The sequence below is a fragment of the Brachionichthys hirsutus genome, chromosome 14 (assembly GCF_040956055.1).
Source record: "Brachionichthys hirsutus isolate HB-005 chromosome 14, CSIRO-AGI_Bhir_v1, whole genome shotgun sequence".
NCBI lineage: Eukaryota > Metazoa > Chordata > Actinopteri > Lophiiformes > Brachionichthyidae > Brachionichthys > Brachionichthys hirsutus.
The window spans coordinates 6,663,799-6,683,488 of NC_090910.1; the positions used below are offsets into that span (position 1 = coordinate 6,663,799).

At 41.4% G+C, this 19,690-nt stretch overlaps 2 protein-coding genes across 2 annotated transcripts; both read right to left on the reverse strand.

Moving 5' to 3' along the window:
* Positions 1 to 7,537: 7,537 nt before the first annotated feature.
* hnf4g (hepatocyte nuclear factor 4, gamma) lies at positions 7,538 to 16,802 on the reverse strand. The gene is made up of 11 exons (XM_068747834.1): positions 16,772 to 16,802; positions 12,389 to 12,554; positions 12,123 to 12,217; positions 11,559 to 11,665; positions 11,280 to 11,429; positions 10,957 to 11,044; positions 10,332 to 10,484; positions 9,519 to 9,568; positions 9,152 to 9,338; positions 8,051 to 8,170; positions 7,538 to 7,659 (listed from the first exon to the last, which is right to left on the reverse strand). The coding sequence occupies exons 1-11, from the start codon at positions 16,800 to 16,802 to the stop codon at positions 7,538 to 7,540; spliced, it is 1,269 nt and encodes a 422-aa protein (XP_068603935.1).
* A 1,144-nt stretch (positions 16,803 to 17,946) lies between these two features.
* gpr141 (G protein-coupled receptor 141) lies at positions 17,947 to 18,900 on the reverse strand. The gene has a single exon (XM_068748184.1). It carries the CDS (start codon positions 18,898 to 18,900, stop codon positions 17,947 to 17,949), a length of 954 nt encoding a protein of 317 aa, XP_068604285.1.
* Positions 18,901 to 19,690: the final 790 nt, after the last annotated feature.

A 19,690-nucleotide genomic window follows, 5' to 3' on the forward strand; every position in this document is an offset into this window, starting at 1 on the left:
AATGAGGTGGAAATGAGAGGTAAACCTTCTAGGAAGTGTTTTCTAATTAACCAAATGATTTGGCCTGTAGGGCTGACTGACAAATTCTCCGTTGTGCGCCACACAAGATTTTTGTGTGTTTATTTTAAGGCATCAGAGAAATGCAATAAAACTGTTGGACCTCTTTTTTACAAAGGCACTACAACTTTTGAGCTGCTAAGAATATATTTTCGCTATTAAGGTTGGAGTTGATATAAAAACAGTATAGGGAATCATTTAAAAGTAACATTCAGAAGGTCTATTTGTGTACAACTATTTATATCCTAAACATGAGAATATTTATAGTGAATATTTGTCCAGGGCTGAATTCCATCGACTTATCAAAACAACCAACTTTCATTTCATGTTATGTGTGCTTACAGTGGCAACATGTTAAACGTTTTATTGAGCAGCTGTTAACTGTTTCCTTTTCCTTGACATCGTTTCTGTTTGACCAACATGCCAGATAGATTTTAAAGAGCTTTGGAATTTTCCAATTACAGGTAGCTTTTTTTTTGCTCCAAATAAAAAATAAAATAAAATAAAAACTAGAATTTCAGAAAAGTCTAAATGTCAAATTATTAAATGACTGGCCCGGTGGCGCAGTGGTAAGCACTGTTGCCTCACAGCGAGATGGTCGTGGGTTCGTCTCCGACTTGTGGCCATTCTGTTCTCCCCGTGTCTGCGTGGGTTCTCTCCGGGTTCTACGGCTTCCTCCCACCACCAAAAACATGCAGCCTAGGCTGACTGGTGACACTAAATTGCCCGTATAGGTGTGATTGCGTGTGTGGCTGATTGGCTGTCCCTGTGATAGACTGGCGGCTTGTCCAGGGTGTCCCCTGCCTCTCGCCCATTGACCGCTGGGGACTGTCAGGTGTAACAAATGCATATGCCAAAAATAGATTGTGTCTCAATGTGTTGCTTTCATTTCTGAATGTCTATTTATTTTGCGTCTGTACGCACAAACAATGGACGGAGCTTTTCCATACTAGAGCTCCCTCCAGAATCTTGTCAGGAAAATGTATGTGACTTAAATCAAACTGATGTTGCACACAGTAATCTTTCTCTATTAGGGATGTCACTTTTTGCAATCTTTTTTTGCAATTTCAGCCTAATATCCTTTACCACTTCAGAGCTGGGTTAGTGAGCTCTTGCAGGCATGCATGCGCACATACACTCACGGCCTCATCACACACGCCCGCGGTGTGTAGGTGTCCGCTGAAGCAGTCGGTCATGTGCGTCTTTCAGATAGGAGTTGAGAAAGCCCTTGATTAGGACAGGAAGTCATGTGTGTAAAGTGCACAGCTTTTACCACCACTGAGTCTCCGCATCGTGAAGGTAAAGTGTGTCTGGGAAGTGTGTGAGAGTGAAACGCACACATTTATAGAGATTATAATTAGCCAGCGTAAAGGTAAATAGCAACATGAAATAATTAATGATACGCTGACAGTGGGCTCCTTTGTAGCATTTAAAGGGAGTTTCCGTATAATTTTGAGGTAAAATAATTATATCTGGAGCTGTTTGGCAATGAAGTGCCTTTCCTCTTTCTATGAAAGAAATGATTTACACTTGGTTTGTTTCTGATGATAGAATTCAAAATGGAGACCTACTAATCTCATGACCTGGATGTAAAATGGACCATTGTCTAATTCTGCTGAGGTTCCTCAGGTATATGCCAATCTCATTTTTTATGATTAAACTGCATTTGCTCAACAAAGCACAGTTTCCCGCTGATGAATGCACAGATGAGCCTCAGCATGCTAATGCTGAGCACTCTCCACCGCCGCTGAAGAATGCATTTCTATGTAATCATATAATTTAGTTTTTGTTTCTAGTTGTTTATTCATTTTCTGTGTGTGTGCAGACGCACTTCTTGTTTTATTCATGTCTGTTTCTGCTGGCAGCATACTACATTTCCCAAAATGCCTCTGTGAATCTTCTTGAACGTCTTGCCTCTGGCTATTGAGGCGTATGAGCGGGTGAATGCAGAGATTACTGTAAATATCTATTTCAAATCCTAGACGTTTCTTTTAAGTTCATGGAAATTATTATTGATTTTTTTCATTGTCATGTTAAGAAATCAGGCAGAAATCAATCTCAGAAGAAAAAGAGGTGATAATTCCTGCAGCAACAATAATCTGATATATTCAAAATACATGTTGCATTTTGAGTCATTGGTGATGCCCATACTCATCGGCGAAACTTGCTGCCTTGCTCTTTCACTATCCATCCATTTTCCTGCAGACGAGACACCCTCAATCGTCTCGTCTGTGGCCGCTTTATACGGCTTGCGTGGCACGTGTGTTGCTGAAGCCTACCAACTACAACAACTACAGTAAATAGTTCAGGTATCCAGCACAATTATACCTCCAGGAATAGTAAAAGACCCTGAATGGCCAAAGGCAGATTCTAAATTATAGGTTATTTGCTTTATAGCCATGTTGACAGTCGAATTTTTCCTGGCTTGTATTTTGGTCAACAATGTCATTCACAATGGTTCACACTCCATCGGCACATTATAGCAGGTGGACAAAGCAAACTTCATACCTGCTGAGCATCATCATTAGAAACAGCCTGTTATTGGCCTCACTGAGGTGCTGGCATCCAAATCCAAATCCAAATCTATGACCTGAACTGAAGAACACAAAGTGGACCCATTCATTCTCCAGTGCATCCATTCCTATCACGTTGAAGCTATTCAGAGCTCTTAAACATGGCGCTTCTTTGAATATGGAGAATGTCATTTGAACCAAACACTAAAGCATGTAATTTAACATAAATGCACCGGAGACGTGGGAGTAACAAGTGGATGGACTGCTCGCTTGGGTAGCCTGTGATGAAAACTTGCGGACTCTTTGCTTGAATGTCGCATTGATAAAAAGAACAACGGTGAAGGCTTTTTCAAAGAGAGGTGTCCGGTCGTACTTACCTTTGATATTGCTCTGTTTACTGGATAAAGAAAGTCAGTCTTCTTCACGTGTGCTTATTGCTGTTTTGATATCGCCTCTTATGGTGCAAAACATAACCCGCCCACGCGATGCAATTTGCAATGCATTTGTGTTATTGACCAAGGTCCATAGACGGCTGTAATTGAAGGCCCCGACCGCAGACCTTCACTGCACTTCGCTACAGGGTTCCTAATACGCTTTGGATTGAAGATGTTTTCCTTTATGCTGCAATCCTGTGCAAACATTAGAGATGTAAAACAGGGAGCATTTCCTCTGCACAGATGGAGTCATTCTGAAGGCCCTGCTCTTGAATTTAGTCCCCTCTCTCCTTCTGCGGTCCTTTTCTCTCGCTCACCCCTTCCTTCTCACTTGTGTCCCTCGCCTCTGGCAAATGGGTGTCATTTGTTTGTGTGAACTTCACATAACCTGCTGCACACGAGACACTTATCATTCAGAGTGGGGCAGCTTTGTCCCTAGTTGTAATACCTCTTCTCTTCCTCTCGTCTCCCTCCTCTCTGCCGTTTTTTTCCCCTTTGCACTCCCGCAGCACGGCTGTTCCTGCTGAGTCTCGCCATGGTTTATCATAAATGAGTCTCCATCTTTCTTTATTCTTCTCCTCCCAGCACACCCATCTCCCCCTCCACAGTACGCATCCTTCAGTCTCTCTGCCCGCCTCTCTCTCCAATCTCATTTCACATGTAATCGGGGTACAGAGGACCGTTTTCATTACTGCCCTACTCATCTTATCATCTGCCCCGTCATCTCTTCTGTCTCCTGTCTTTTTTATTTTCCTTTATTCCAACAAGTCTGCATCTCAGAAACCGTCAGTGGTCCACCCTTTTCATTTCCCTAATGTACCCCAGACACACACACACACACACAGACCCTACCCTGGCCTTAACCCCTAGTTTCATTGGCCTAACCTGGTTCTCATCATCATGATGTATAGCAACTCGGCCCCTTGCAATTGTGCAAATGAATTGTGTTATTTTTTATTTTCAACTGCATAGATTTATATTAGTAAGCTAGATGAGCTGCATCGAGGGAGAACAGTTTATCTGAACAGGGAATGACAGAATAAAAGAAGGAAAAGTGAGGCAAAAAGAGAGGAAGAGAGGAATTTTAAGGCGGGAAAGCTGTCATTGAAGGCTGAGGTGAGCCTTAACCCTCTTGCTTGCTTGCTTTAATCCCTCATTTATGTGAACTCAGCTTTGGAAATGAAGCTGTCACTGTATTTTCCTTCCCTTCACCCATGCTGTGGTATAATCAGAAACCACACGTGCATGCATCTCACACACACACACGGAGACACAGAAAATCACTCAGGAGAGGTTTTAAATTCATTCCAGAGTTGGATGCAGAGATTCGTACAGCCTCACCTTGTCTCGTAGAGGAAGAGTCATCGGATGTGTTGGAGACAGAGGGGAATTATGGGTAAATGCACCAGTGAGGAATGATAGTCTCCAATCTCTGGCGTTGATCTGGGATCGCTGACACATGCCATTATTTTCAGACGGCGCCAAAGGTGCCCTGGCGTGACTTTAAAGTCTTTATTCATAGTTTAAACATGAAAATCTCTTCAAACATTTTGGAACCAGCTAAGTAAATTCAGATTTACAGAAAAGTTAAAAGCCCAATCTCCTTAATCGCATCTGTTCTTTAAGTCGTTTTATTTTTCTGTATGTTAAATTAATGATTTAACTTTTAAATGCATTTATTTGAGACATTTAGGAAACATGAAACGTGTCTGTAGTCTTTTTTTCCCCTCGACAAGAATGGAAATGTGTAATCACTGTGCTGCAGAAGTTGTAACTAATTAAATAAATATTTACTGCATTGAATTATTAGAGATTCTCTAAATTAATATATTAATTTACAAAGTACACGGATATCAGCTCTGATTTGCCCGTAGTGAATCTACACAGACTTATTCTGCCATCTAGTGGTTAGCCACGGAAAAACGAATGGGAGGGTTATTGGAATGAAGAGAAGGAATGAAAAACATGCAATTTTGGTCGATAAAAAAAAACAAACATCTGAATAAAATGTTAACACTGTGAACACATTTATCATTGTGATTTTATTTAGCCAGTGACTTTACCAGTCACAAGCTAGGCTGGACCTCGAGCTTTTAAACCTTTCACATAATTCTTTTTTTTCTTTACAGGAAAGCATTTGGCAAGAGTCCTTTTAATATGCCCACCTGGATTAAGCAGAAAATAGGATGACCCTTCCCTCATAAACATGCAACTAAATAGTAAGACCAAAAAAAGTAATATTCCTGTCAATCCCTCCCTCCTCCACCTCTCTATCCCTTCATCCTTTAACTTCTACCCATTCTTGTCCTCCTCGGGTGAAGCGAGCGTCATACTGGTGTGCAATAGGGTGCCGTCACTGCGGGCAGTGGTGAGGTATTGGGAGAAGCGCGGTGCGTCTCAGATGAGAAATGTGACTGGCATGCTAACACGGAGTTTTATCAGAGGAAAAAAGAAACAGACAGGGACCCCGTAGCTCCTCACTATAGGCCTTTGATTAAAGCTCCCTGTGTACACATGCATTCACACACATACAAAAAGCACACATACACACATGTGCCTGCACAGATTAGAAATAAATTGCAGCTGGGAGCACACACACATCCTCCCGTAGTGGGTGTTGTTTTGACCTAAGCCAGGTAGCTTGTCCATTATGGAGCTGATAGGAGGATTTGGCTATGTTGATTCTAGACAGCAGCATCTCCTCTGCTATAAATAACCTCTGTGTTTTCACCCAGACAACGATACACAGTGAGAGGCCTCAGCTTTATCCCCTGGTTTTATCAACTATAGCTACACAATTGCTTCCGCATACACATGAACAGCAGGGAAATTATTGTATGTGGATTGTCAAACAAAATCGATCTAGAAATTCCACGCCCCCAGTGCAGCCCAGTTTCTGCTGAAATGATTGTTTTTCCCCAGTCTAGTTTAGTTTAGGGTTTGTCTGAAAGCGTGTGCTACGAAATGGAGCGACAGGGGCAGCGGGTTTGGTTTTAGATAAGCATCATCATCTGAGCTTGCAAATAAAGCCTTGGAGAGAAAAATCGCCCAGCCAGTGGAACTGTGCGATGACTTCCTAAAGCGAGGACTGGACAAGCCAGATTCAGCATGCATGCATGTTGGGAACCCATAGTGAAACACATCCTGTCGATTTATCACCAGTCGTCTAGTTTTGTCTGGCATCTGATATTTTTCTTTCAGGGTCCAATACAAAAAGATTTCAATTTCTCAGTCAAAGTCCACCAAAATGATTTATTACATCTGTAGATGACTGATCGTAAAGAAATGCCTTTTTCCCTTCAAGAAATGAATGAATAAATAAACACATTGGTTTCACTTGGTGCACTAAACTAAAGCATGTTCAACAGTTACAATAAGCAGCCCATTGAAGAGTAGTTAGTTGCATTGCCTCTCTTGAACACAAGGAGGCGCTACTGCATCATAAAGCTGCGAGTACCAATTTTTCAGTCAATATGCCGTCAATTAATTTGACCCAAAATTCTGGATTAATTACAAATGGCATTTTAATCAACACTAGCCAACCAAAACCAAAATTTAAAAACTGATTCTAGAAATACAATACAATACAAATATTACCTACCGTCTCTACTGTACTACGTAAAGCAAGCTCACGCAAACATCACCATCATTCAGTTTTGCATTGCCCTTTTCAGAAATGAGTTTAAAGAACTACCATATTCATGTTGATGATGGCCCCTTTGAAGTTGTTTATACAGCTATATTAAGAACACCATGTGCCAAGGTATAAATCACAGATTCAATGTGTAGTGTTAAAAACAAAACCTCGAACCCTTTAAAGTACCACAAAGCCACCGGTTAAAACTCCCCTGTGCATCACATAATTTAGGTGGGAAAAATAAATTGTAAACTTGTTCAGAACACAAAAGCTATTCTCATAAATGTCGCTGAAATTCATAAACAAAACAGTGCATTCCATTTCTGATTAATGGCTAGATGCAAATTGTTGACTGTAAGCTATTGGTTTGCAATTTATAGATGGTATTTCTTCAATATTATCCTATTTTAACTCATTAAATACCCAAATAATAGACTGAACATCAAAATTGATAAATATTAAGGCTACTTTCTTCACATCTTTACCAAACCATGCAGTACTGGAGTTAAAACAATTGAAAAATATTTAAAGACGCCATTCTTTTTTTTTGGCAATCTGGTGATTTTTTAGTGTTGTTAATGAACCATAAAAAATACTGATCTGAAAGCTGAGCACAAACATGCACAGCATGTTTTGTTAAACCCAATTTTGGCATTTCATTAGTTAATTGAATTAAAAACCGGTGAAATATTGCTTTGCAGGTGCTGCATCTGGCTCTTCTTCAGTTCCGTCTTAGTTAATGGGATGGCACCGGGAGTCGCAGGAGGAGGAAGCAGGATGCAAGCACAGACTGAACCGGGGTCTCTCCCGTGAATTTTATGCCATGACTGGGAAGTTGAATAGAGGATGAGGAAACTAATCCCACGTCAGCTCTTTTGACAGCGTACAGGGAGAAGTCAGGGATCTGCATGCCTGGAAGATGAGGGGCTGTCTGATGGACACAGAGGGTGGGAAAAGGGTTTGAACTTCTCCGAAGCGATGCTCTGAGGAGGCGATGGGATGGGGGTGTCTGGAGAGGCTGCAGGAAAAGGCAGGGACAGAGAGACTTATGTCTTTGCATGTCAAAATATTTTTTGTGTGTGTGTGTGGGGGGGGGACATTATATATACAGAGTTATGTATGGGAAGTGGTAGAACTACACTGACTCCTCAATGGACGCTGTTCCCTATCAATCTTGTGTGGCCATTAGGTGGCGTTTCATCACCTAATGGTTTTGTACTTTTAAATGAACACATACAATACTCATCAATTCTCGTAAATGTTACAGCCAAAGTTAATGGACACACAGTCAGGTGACAGTTCATGGGACGAGATAAATTATGCTACCACTTCACTTTGATATTTTTCCCGCGTCCGTCACGGGGATCCGCTCTCGTCAGAGTGAATGTGTGTCATTTTGGTTTTCTCACCCATCAGTGGAGTGTGAGCAGCAGGCATGGCGGTGATGACGAGTGCGTGTGCAGCCAAAGGGTCCTGGGACAAATGGGCGTGTGCCTCATTGTGCGGATGTGGGGGCTCCGACGCAAGGCCTGATGCCACAGCACAGTGATTCATTAGTCATGGGCTCCAACAGACAGCGGTAGAAGTGTACAGAAACATGCCATTTAAATCAGGTGACATTTAAAGGCTCACACACTCTGCTCCAAAAACGCATCTCTTCTTGCATCTTGAGAAATTTCACAAGCCCTCATTAGACGAGAGCAATGGGTAGGTCACTGTACATGGTTTTCTTCAGTGCTTCAATAAAGGTCTATTTTAGAGCTTTTGATAGGCCGACTTTCTGCTCTAGTCTCCACCTTTAAAAGTTCATTTACATACATGCATGATTTCACGAATTTATTGAATTCACTACAAACCAATATACTGTATTTTAATTTATGAATAAGAGAAACATCCAGGACTTTAAGTTTACAACTTAGCATTCGTGCCGACATGATTCATTCTCTTTTAATGTCGACCTTCAAATCACGTTTATAATTACTTTAAGTTCTGTGCTGAACGCATTTCTTTGCCATTGTAAAGCACTTTGAATCTGCCTTGTATAGGAATTGTGATATTGCACAAACAACTATGCACACAGTATAAGCTCTGCATTCACATAACTAAATAGAACATCCTCTCACAATTCTTCAATAGAGTTTTTTTTTTTTATAGCATTAGCTCTACATTCCTTTTGGACGCTAAAATTAAACGGCGCTCTTTCGGTACAGTCTTCCGAGTCATATTGTAGAGTTGTTTTCTGCTTATGTGTTGAAAAAAGTGTTTGACTACGTATTACTTTATTTCCACATCATATATTGTGCTTCAGTTTTCTGTTGTGGCCCAGTTTGGAGCAGGCCCGATACTTTCTACCTTTAACTTCAGAACTCCTTATTTATACATATTTATGTTTGCACAGAGCAGTAACTCTATTTTAGCCTCCTCTTCGACTCTTTGGGATATTGTTGAAAGATGGCACAAACTTTTTTGCCTGTTGTGATACAGCCAGGTTTGTATGCCTCCCGTCTTACCTCCTAGAAGCATCTCATGCAGCAGGTTGTCTATCTTGGCCAGGCCACAGAGCTTAATGAACTGGAGCTGTTCGATCATCTGCCAGGTGATGCTCTGCAGGGTGGGAAGCAGGAGTAGCAGCTCTCCAAAACGACCCCTGGAGTCATACTGACGGTCATTAATGTAGTCCTCCAGACTCATCTGGATCTGCACACAAAAAAAAATTGGCTTCATTGCAAGTAAACGGCCTTTGTCCTCCTCAGAATCACATTATGAAAAACATTCTAAATAAAATATAACATTTAATTTAATAATAGGGCTGCTTCGAGATTCTCCTCCTTTATACCATTTTTACTGCAAGCAGCAAGAGTAAATTGTTTAAAATACCTGCAGGCGCATAGCCTTGATCTTTGAAGGGTGCTGTAAAGACTTTGCATCTGCAGATAGGGAGGCAAAATGTGGAAATGGATGAAGGGCAAGAGGGTGAGGAAAGAAAGCAGAAAGACCAGGCATGGAATTAAGGATATGAATGGAATTGATTGAGTAATTACAGTCAAACTGGAACATGAAGGCAAAATGTAGGGATTTAGTGAAGGGAAGAGGGAAGTGGGGGCAGAGAGTGTGGTCACACTAGAACTAGACGATAAAAACAAAAACAAAAGCAGTGAAGGAATTGGGCTCCGACTTGGAGGTGAAATGTAACCAGATGGGTGGGATTGGTTGCGAAAACAGCGATCTGGACAAATATGACAACAGATGCATGAGAGAGTCATTAATTTTATCATTTAGTTTCTATATTTTTAAATTGGTTTTTTGCCTTAATTATTTCATCTTGAGACAATACTGTTTTCGAAAGCAAGACATTTATACTTTTCAAAATATATCTATAATACAGTTTTTGAGTAAATATTTTACAAACCTGATGCATTGCAATAAATACACAGTAAATTTGTCTCTAGAGTAATCCTAATTCCAAATGATCATGACCTGGATGAGTGTGAATCTACACCAATGTATTACAAGGATTTTACCAGAGTTTATATCCAAAGTTTTAGCATAATATTCCAAGTTTTGGCTTCATGAAAATAAATAAATAAATCTTTTGAATAAATGAAACTTAAAATACAGACAATACCTTCATTATCAATAAAAAAAGAAACACTCGTGTCTAACCCTTTAAAATACTTGTTTTTTTATTACCTGGGTCAAAGAACACAATGGCTTTTAGCGCCGCATATTCATTTTCATCGATTTGAATATCCTGGAAGGGCCGCACCAGCTCGTCCAGCACCCTGTTGGCTACCCGGCAGACCTCAGGTTCAAGACTGTTCCTGTGGATCACACAGCCATTACCTGCAGAAACAGAGTGCATCGGTCAGCGTTGGTGATAAAGGGAACCGACAAGGTGTGAACGGTATGGGACTGTGTGTGGGGTGGAGCACTGGTGTGAAAACATTTAACCCTGAAAGAGAGAGAAGATGAATCTTGTAGAGTCTATTCAGGTTACAGTCGAGGTTATGGTAAAATTGCAAGGGACTTCCCAAAGAAATAGAAATGTAATGCAAGCGTGTGTGTGTGTGTGTGTGTGTGTGTGTGTGTGTGTGTTTGCATGCGTGCGTGCACAGTGGGCAGCCCTGCCTATAGTATGCTGTTGGTACATGTCCCCAGAATGAGTAATGCAGTTTACATGACACTTTTGAAGTCACAGAGAACAGAAAACCTTTGGTTAATCATTCTCAGGTGACACATTTGATCAGCCATCACACTTCAGGACCGGAATGCGCCACATTTAAATTTAGACGCCATTACTGTTGATTATTTGTACCTAAAAGCAGGAAGTCCTTGAATTGCATCGATCTTTTCACGACCCCAAGCAAGAGGTGTTCGCCTGCGTGGGCCCTGAGCAAGCTCACCTGGAGATAAACGTACCCACACATATAAAAACAGTTAAACAAAGAACACAACGCAACAGTAAATCACACTGTATGCTAGTTTAACATCTGTAAAACACTTAAATTGTCAATGCAAATATTCACTTCCAAGTGCATCATGGGATATCGGAAAGGATTGTTCCTTCTATCCAAACTGAAAATGGATTTTCAGAGCAGCCCATTAATAATAACCCATCATGCATCACAGTCAAGGTACCTGGTCATCCAGTGGCAGTTCTCCAAAGGCAGGGATATATTTGGCCCATTCCACCAGAACCAACAACTGCTGTCTCATAGAATCACAAATCTCACCAACAGCCGCCAACTTCTGCTCTGTTATATCCGCTATTCCGACTGCAGCCGTGATCTGGAGAGAGACCGAAAGTTCAGGTCCCCGGGGTCATGATTAGTCGCTTCCTGGTAATTTAGTCGAATGAAATTCGCACACAAACTCCTATTAGTGGAAAAACAGAGAACTCAGCAGGAAATGCTTCACCTGTTGGGACAGCGATTCAGCTTGGGCCAAAACTGTGATGGGCGGCAAGTCTTGGGAAACCGGTGTATTCCTGCGGGAACTGATTCGATCTCTCTCATTTTGTACAGCTACATGAAATAAAAAGGAACAGAAAGATAGAAAAATACGTCAGACATTACAGGGCAGTTAATATTAAATTAGCCATGCAGGCTGGCATCAGCAAGAGGAGTCAAACGTTAACCAGTTGCAATCCAGAACAACATGTTTGAATAACACATGATTAGGTGTCATAAAACAGTGCGCCAAGGTTATATCCCTCATAAACACACGCACACACCACAAAGCTGAGCCAGTTTCATCTTCAAGCAGGTTTCAGATTTCCCGATGACGCCCTTTTTCCTCAGTGGAGACGATAGTTTTCAAACCATTAACTATACACTGTAAAAACTTGGGCTGTGCGTACAAAAAACATTTTACATAGACCGTTTAGCCGAGTTTAAAATGGTAGAAAACTTGATCTTAAGAAACAGTGCAATGCTCTCTGCTTTCTGCCTCATCCAGATGGCAGGACGGAGGTTTCCATACCTTCTTTTTTCATGCCAGCCCTGAAGCACTTATTGAGCCTGCAGAAACGACACTGGTTCCTCTTATCCTTGTCCACAATGCATTGCCTGCTGAACCTGCACACAGTGAACACACAGCTTCGTATCTTAAAGGAATGGCGTCTTGACACGTTTTGGCTCAGCTGTCAGTAGTTCAATCCAGATAGAGAAGATAGATATTGCCATTTGATCAAGAAGGTGAGGAAGAGCATGTTTTATGTGTGTGCTGTGTGTTTGTGGGTTCTCTACCTGCAGGTGTAGATGTGGTTCTTGCGTATGGACCGTCTGAAGAAGCCTTTGCAGCCGTCGCAGCTGGAAGCGCCGTAGTGTTTCCCTGTGGCTTTATCTCCACAGATGGCACAGTTACTGCTGACCCCGTCCGGCCCGGGCAAGCTCGGCTCTGTCGGCATGCTGTCTGAACCACATAAAAAACACCCACACAGGAAATCACACACATGTGCACGTGCTCTTGCATGTCATACATTGCTGTAAATACAAACAGAAACCATGAATTGCAGAGTGTATCCAGAAATCCACTCCGATTTCCTATTGGCAATAATTCACTGCACCGCCATCTATTTGAAGCCAACATACAAAGAAACACTAAATGACAATTATATTGTATTAAGCCTAGCAAGTGTAATTTTGGTACTTTGTGTATCTGCAACAGAGTGTGTAGTGTTCAATTTTCAGGAAACAGAATGTTAGTTTCAGGTGTTTGCAGCATTACTGCTGATGTCTTTATCTCTACCCTCATCAGCATGATCATAATTATTACAATCATTGGCACCAGAAACATACCGTTATCGCCGCATTGAGGTTCAAAAAGACGTCCAAATAGACATGATCAGAGCATATAAAAACTCAAACACACACACAAAAGCAACCACACCCTGATGTAAGATGAGTCAACCCTCACCTTTCTGAGGTGACATTAGTATCACTGAGACATATCAATAAAACATTTTATGGCTGTGATTCCATGCCTTCATCGCCCAGCCTCCTCTCTTTCCTTCATAACTCTAGATCTATTTATAAGAAATAAATTAGTAGAATTAATTTCCAACAACCAGCCTAGCAGATAAATGGACCACATGTTAGGGAGGCCCTACACTGCATAAAGTAATCCTCGCTGAATTCCTCTTGCACAAACAGGAACTTAATTGCCTTCAGCTGGTCTCCCTCCACCTCACCCGTGTAAACTGTTGCACCTGCACCCTCGGTTGATGCCATGTGCCAAATCCTCCTTCATAGAGTAAATGAAGAAGCTACAAATGCATACAGATTAAGATTTAGCAGGTACATTTGATTATGGGTAATCTGTGTATGAAACTCATGTCTGTTCATTTATATCAGTAATAAAAAAAAAATACATTCAATGTTTGCGTATGTGCATGTCCTTTTTGCAAGGGTTTCTGCGGTGGTGGTGTGTGAATGTGAAAGAAAGACGTCACATTCTGCATTCAAACACACTTACCTCCACCCAGATAGAGCACCTCTGCATTTTCAAAGCCCAGCGTGCTGTACGATGGATCCAGGCCTTCACAATAGTTGGCTACTTCCATATCTATCAGAGATTTACTCTGAGTAGCAGGTGGATACTTCATTCCCGTTTGGACTCTGTCTTCCTCCGGTACTCTCCTCTTCCCAGTTCAAGCAAAAGTCTCATTCATTCTCTAATTCTTCCAGACATTGCAAAGCAGGTCCCTTGCATGAAATATGTACAATCCCGTCTGATTGGACCATTTTCAAGAAGTGGGGTGGAGCTGCAGCCAAGACTTCTCACCTTGTTGCGAATTACTTATCTGTCCTTCTCCTGCACACTTATCACAGGGATGGATAGATAGAGGTGAAGGAGATATATTTCTTCTCCTCCCCTCTGCCTCTTTTAATTTTAACTCTTACTGTGACCCATTAAGCAAATTTAATCAGATTTTGGAGGTTTTGCTTCCTCTTTATGCACTTGTTGGTGAGATTTTGTGCACATATACAAGGTTGTTCTTACAGTAGCATGTTTATTAATGTGTGTGCAAGTCGGCCCTTCCCAGGTGTGTGTGTGTGTCCTTCCTAATCTAATCAATGGTGGAATAATAGCACCACCACCTCAGCAGAAATGATCCATAAAGACACACAGTAAAGCGGTTAAAGCTGATTTTTTATCATCTGTTTGCATCCAACCCTCTGTTGATGCAACTTTATTATATATATGCATGTGTAAATAAAAAAAACATGTTGCTGTAAACATATTTAATGTTCCCAGTGCTATAGCCTTAAATTGTTTGTTATGATTCTAAATTTAGATCCTGAATTTATTGTATTTTTACTGTTTGTGACATTGTATAAGCAAACACCAGCGTTTGTCGTGTTTCTAACAGTAAAAGAGACATTTACAGCATTTTTTTTTCCTCTAAGAATGGTGATTCTGCTAAGACACAAATTTGCCATCCTCACGTGTGTAAGTCCAAGCTTATAGTGAAAACAGAAGAAATGTTCTCATAAATGTCAAAGGGGGGGGGGGGGGGGGATATCAAAAAAATGCAAAGTAAACAGTTGTCCCCTCCTTTCATGGCAGGAATGTTGTAAACACATTTTAATTTACTACCATAAACCAGTTAAAATGTCCTAACACATCAATTTCACATGAGGAATGTAATTACCGTAAATCTCATTGTGTGGCTTAAAGGTAATCAGTGTGAGACATTGTGTTGGAGAGGGCTGTAAATGATAAGAGCAATCCTATGGCAAATTTAATGTCCTACATCAGTAGTAGGACATTAAAAGTGGGCCAGCAAGAAAAGGACTATACAGTATATGAGCAGGCACGAGCGTAATAAAGTGTCACTGTGGCCACATTATGACAAATTAGTTACTGGACATGGAAAGAAGGAGTAATAATTAGGATGAGGTCACAGATGATGCGTTAGTTAATGAGGGGGGGCTGGAATGATGGAATGATGGAATGAAGGGGTTGAGAGAGAGAGAGAGAAAGAGATTGCAGATTACATTTTAACCAGGTGTTGAGGTCAAACCTCCTGACTCATCAAGTTTGTGGAGAGTGAGGAAGAATTTAGTCTTTACAATCACCTCCCAACACACAAAGGACTGACACCGAGCGCTGCAGCGGGAGGTTACAGCACTGCAACCAGGCAGGATTAGAAAGTATAAACCAAAGACAGAGGAGAAAGCTTGTGGTTGTATAGACAGCACCTGAGGGCTTTTCTCTAAGAGGCCCTCGTGTGATATTCATACTTGGCACTCACAAAGAAAGCAAGAGTTTGATGCTTTAAAGAGGAATATTGGAATACAATCCTCATTCTGTTAAAAGCTTTTACATCCTGCTACACCTTTTGAGTACCAGAAGAGCAGAATTCAGGTGTTTATTATTATTTTATCTCCCCACATTTTTGAATACAAGAAAAATCATATATCATATCATTTATGTGACAAAAAACAAAGTTAATCAGTTGATTATTTCAACTATAATCGCCATATTAACAAATAAACAATAGAGTCTAATACTTTCAAAGTGAACTGTAGCCCAGTTTAAGTACATCTAGATACTAAAGGAGTCTCAGTCCAGTATAATGCTAATAATAATCCTATAATCTAATCATTTTAAGGGGAAGTAATTATAGAAATACTATAAACACATGTATAAATTAAATGGAAATTAATTAATAAAGTCAATATGAGTTCAGTTGGAATGCCAGTAGGATACAATATAGAGAGAAGCCTTGTGTCTGCCCAGCAACCAAAAGCACTTTGGAGCCATAAAACCCGCAACCCAGAACCCATCTGAGTGTGAACAGGCCATAATACGGTTGTTTCTGTTCATCTTAGAGGTTTATTATTCGCAGAAGATGATCAGGAAGCAGGCTGACCCCATTAAGCCACTATTTCCTGAAAATGGGGGGGGGGGCAGTTGAATAGAAAAAGAAACAAAAAGCACTTCAGTTGAATACCTCAATTTAAAACTGTACCGAGGGATCAGCTTTTATTCTGACAAAAGCTTTTATTCTGGAAAAAATAAAGAAAAGAAGCTTTTCTTCAGAGTAAATGACATTTTCGAGCCACATGCAGACCCAGCTAAACTTGCCATCACCTTTCCTGAGGGCGGGGAATTAGTGCCCACTCCTGCCGTTACCCCCACCTGCTGAAACAGTCAAAGGTTTTTATATTGTGTTGTACATCTTTTCTTTTTTTGGGGCTGAAGGTTTTGTAACTTTATTGTCATATTGCTACTTAGTTTATGTCCCGCTATAATCTCTCACAGATTCCGTTCTTGTACAGATGACAGTTTATCGCGTGATCTTTACAGCTCAGCATGCGTGACAAAGTGAGCTTCTCTTATCTGCTTTCAGAAAAACCCCCCTTCTGCTGTTTGAGAGGTGAGAACACTGTCATCAGAGAGTTTTGTAACGGACCCCTGATACGCTGACTTGAGGTGCACGGACACCGATCACCGTCGTTTTACAACCAAAATGTTAAAATCCCATGATTTAAAAGAACTGCTCGGGGTAATCTGCACTTCCTCCAAAAGAGCAGCGACACAGATTTTCATTCTTGCTGCCATGCTGATATTTTTGGATTTCAAAGACGGTATATTTCACAGCCATGACGGCCATGACTTACCTTTGTTCCTGTTTCTGTCTGGAATGTGCATTTATTCGGCTGTGTCCTTGTATTCCAGTAGTCCCTCAGTGCGGCATCAGCGAAGCCGACGACGGGTAAATGGTGAAGGTGTTCAACGACATTAAAAGAGAAGGTTGGAGAGCAGCGAGACCGTATAGTGCATGAAACAACACATTGGACGGCGCCACCATAGCCCCGTCATTAGATCGATTTACTAAACAAACTCAAAGTAGGGTGGGGACGTTAAACAGTAACCCAGCGCCATAAACGCAAAAGGAAAAGGATCACCAGGTGTGTGTGTGTGTGTCCGCCAATGCCTCTAATACCAACCTCCACAAGGCTTGAGGTAATGTTTCACAAAATAATGGAGATAAAGTCAAGATCGCAGACATTTATTCCTCAGCTGTGGAGCTGAGCTGTGTACAAAGAGATTAAAGGAGTGATATGTGAGTGGTTAAGTTCACAAAGCATTTAAAAAAGAGAAAAATCATCAACAGACTGTCAAGAAATAAAGCTTTTTGACATGACTTCAAACATTTCCATGTAATGCGCTGCTGATGCTACCTGCAGCTAGCCGTGCCCCGTCCTGCCCTATTAGACTACCTTACATGTCAGGAGTCGATGATCTGATAGCTCAGCTCAGGTGTCCATGGATGGACGCTGACTGATGTCACGGCTCATGCCTGTCTCCTCACTAAAGCACTTGAGTCTTCTTTGTCTCGGTACTCCGGGTCAGCCGGTTCTGTCTTCCCTACCATTATGCTGTATAAAGTTTGAACAAGAGCTTTGGTCAACTTGGTAAAGTTTCAAAAAACCAATGCATGGATGTTGATAAAAAAATACAATTCTAGGTCTATTAATTAGCTTTTGGATACAGCTGGATTGATTTAAAAGTGATTGCAGGCCTTGTCATGCATTCAAAATGACACTTGTTGTTAGCTCATCCTGTTTTATATCTCAATGCAGTCGAGACTGATTTGATGATAAAAGCAAAAAACCCCGAGAACATTAATGAGAACTGTCTTAAGTGCATTTGAATTCATGTTACATCATCCCGTCTCTTTTTATTGACATAGTAAGCGTGATGTTTTGTCTTCAAAAAACCTAAGATCAGTAATGCAAAGTTTATTTTAAAATAAAGCAGATCAAGTCACTCGGGAACCATCTGATGGTTTTCAAAGGGCCCTTCCTTGGACACACACGTAGCAGGTTCTCCTGCCCAGGAACGTCAGCATGTCCAAACAGTTAAAAGTGGTCAGACTCAGAAACACCTCATTGACATTTTGCAGATCAATGTGTTCCATGTAATAGACCCGGAACAGGTGGTAGGGAATGAAACAGACCACCATGATGGAGGCGAAGCACATGCCCTTCAGCTGAGCACCAAAGTCCTGCTGAGAGGTGCATCCTTGGTGATACTTCCTGTATAAAACCCACAGGACGTTGCCTTGAAGTGCTGCAAGCACTGCGGTCACTGTTATAATCGCTGCGCTTATGATGTAGTTGAACACCTTACCAGCAGGCTCAATGTTCTCTCCAAACCTGAAGCAATCGCTCACGGCGGCGGTGCCGTTAATCCCATCCAAGCGTTTTTTGCCATATGAAAAAAAGATAATGCAAGGCCCCACAACAATAACCACAACCCACACCGCTGCACTGACCAGGAGCGCGTGCATCTTCCGGTAGGAGGCTACTCGCTCGGACTGGCAGTGGAACGCCATCAAGCGTGTGACGAGGATGATCGTGTAAAAGATAAAGGACATGTACATGTGAATGTGGATCATGCTGCTGAACACTTTACACCAGCTGAGGCCCAGGCTCCAGCTGTCAGTCGCGTAATAGTAAATCCTGAAGGGAACGGTGAGCAGGAAGATGAAGTGGGTGAAAATGAGGTTGAGTACAGCGATGGAGGTGATGGATGTCGTGCTGGACTTCATGATGTGCATCATCAGGCCGAGGTTAATGGTTCCGCTGAGCAGAACAACGACGTAGATGGCCAGGAGGACTGTGTGGTACTCATCGATATTTTTAGCGTCATCCAGTGGCTCCGGCATCCCGAATACAGAGCCAGCGTTCATGGTGGAGTTTACGGCCATGGCTTGCACACTCTGGATTCCGGCGGAAGCCATGTTAATTGAGAAAAAAAATAGATACAGTCCATTGACACGCTGTCTTTTGTCAAGTGATTGCATCATGGATGAAAAGTTAAAAGCAGAGATGCATACGCACCTTTAGATTCTGAGACCGGCTGCTGGTGACATCATCTCCAGAAAGCAGTTTGAAGTTGTTTCACACTGAGATACGTGAGAAAAGCCGTGCTTCGTGGGTGCCAGTGTTGAGGCAACGTTGTGATGAAGTGTTGCCCTGCTGCATGCCACATCCAGGTTTGTGTCGTGGGTGCTTTCTGTGCGTGTGGTCAGAAGCAGGAAGTGACACAAGCACAGCCAGAACCTGTTCCTCATTATTTACCACTCACCTAGAAACAAATATTTCACCACTGCATCTAGAAGTAATGCGATTGGTGCATGTAAGCCTAACATCTAAACAAGGAGTCATGAGTTGTTTTATCTTCAATCCAGTCTTCTCATTTTCATTTTGAGCAGTTTAGGTTTGCTTGTGAGTTGTTGCCATCTTATTCTTGACCAAAGTGCATGTTCTAATTTTACAACCAGTAGTCAGTATTTATCAAGTATATAAAGAAATCCTTCCAATTTAACTTGAATCCAATTATTTAAATCTTACATTAGTATCAATAATTAAAAAATATTAGACTGCAGGTTACACTGTCTAAAAGTAGTAATTCAAAATAAAACTAGAAAAGCACTGAGAGCGCAGACCTCCGCCAAGCTGTCATTCCCCTCATTGGATTTACACCATCCACATGTTGATCTGGATCATCAAGAGGTTCTAACTTGTTCT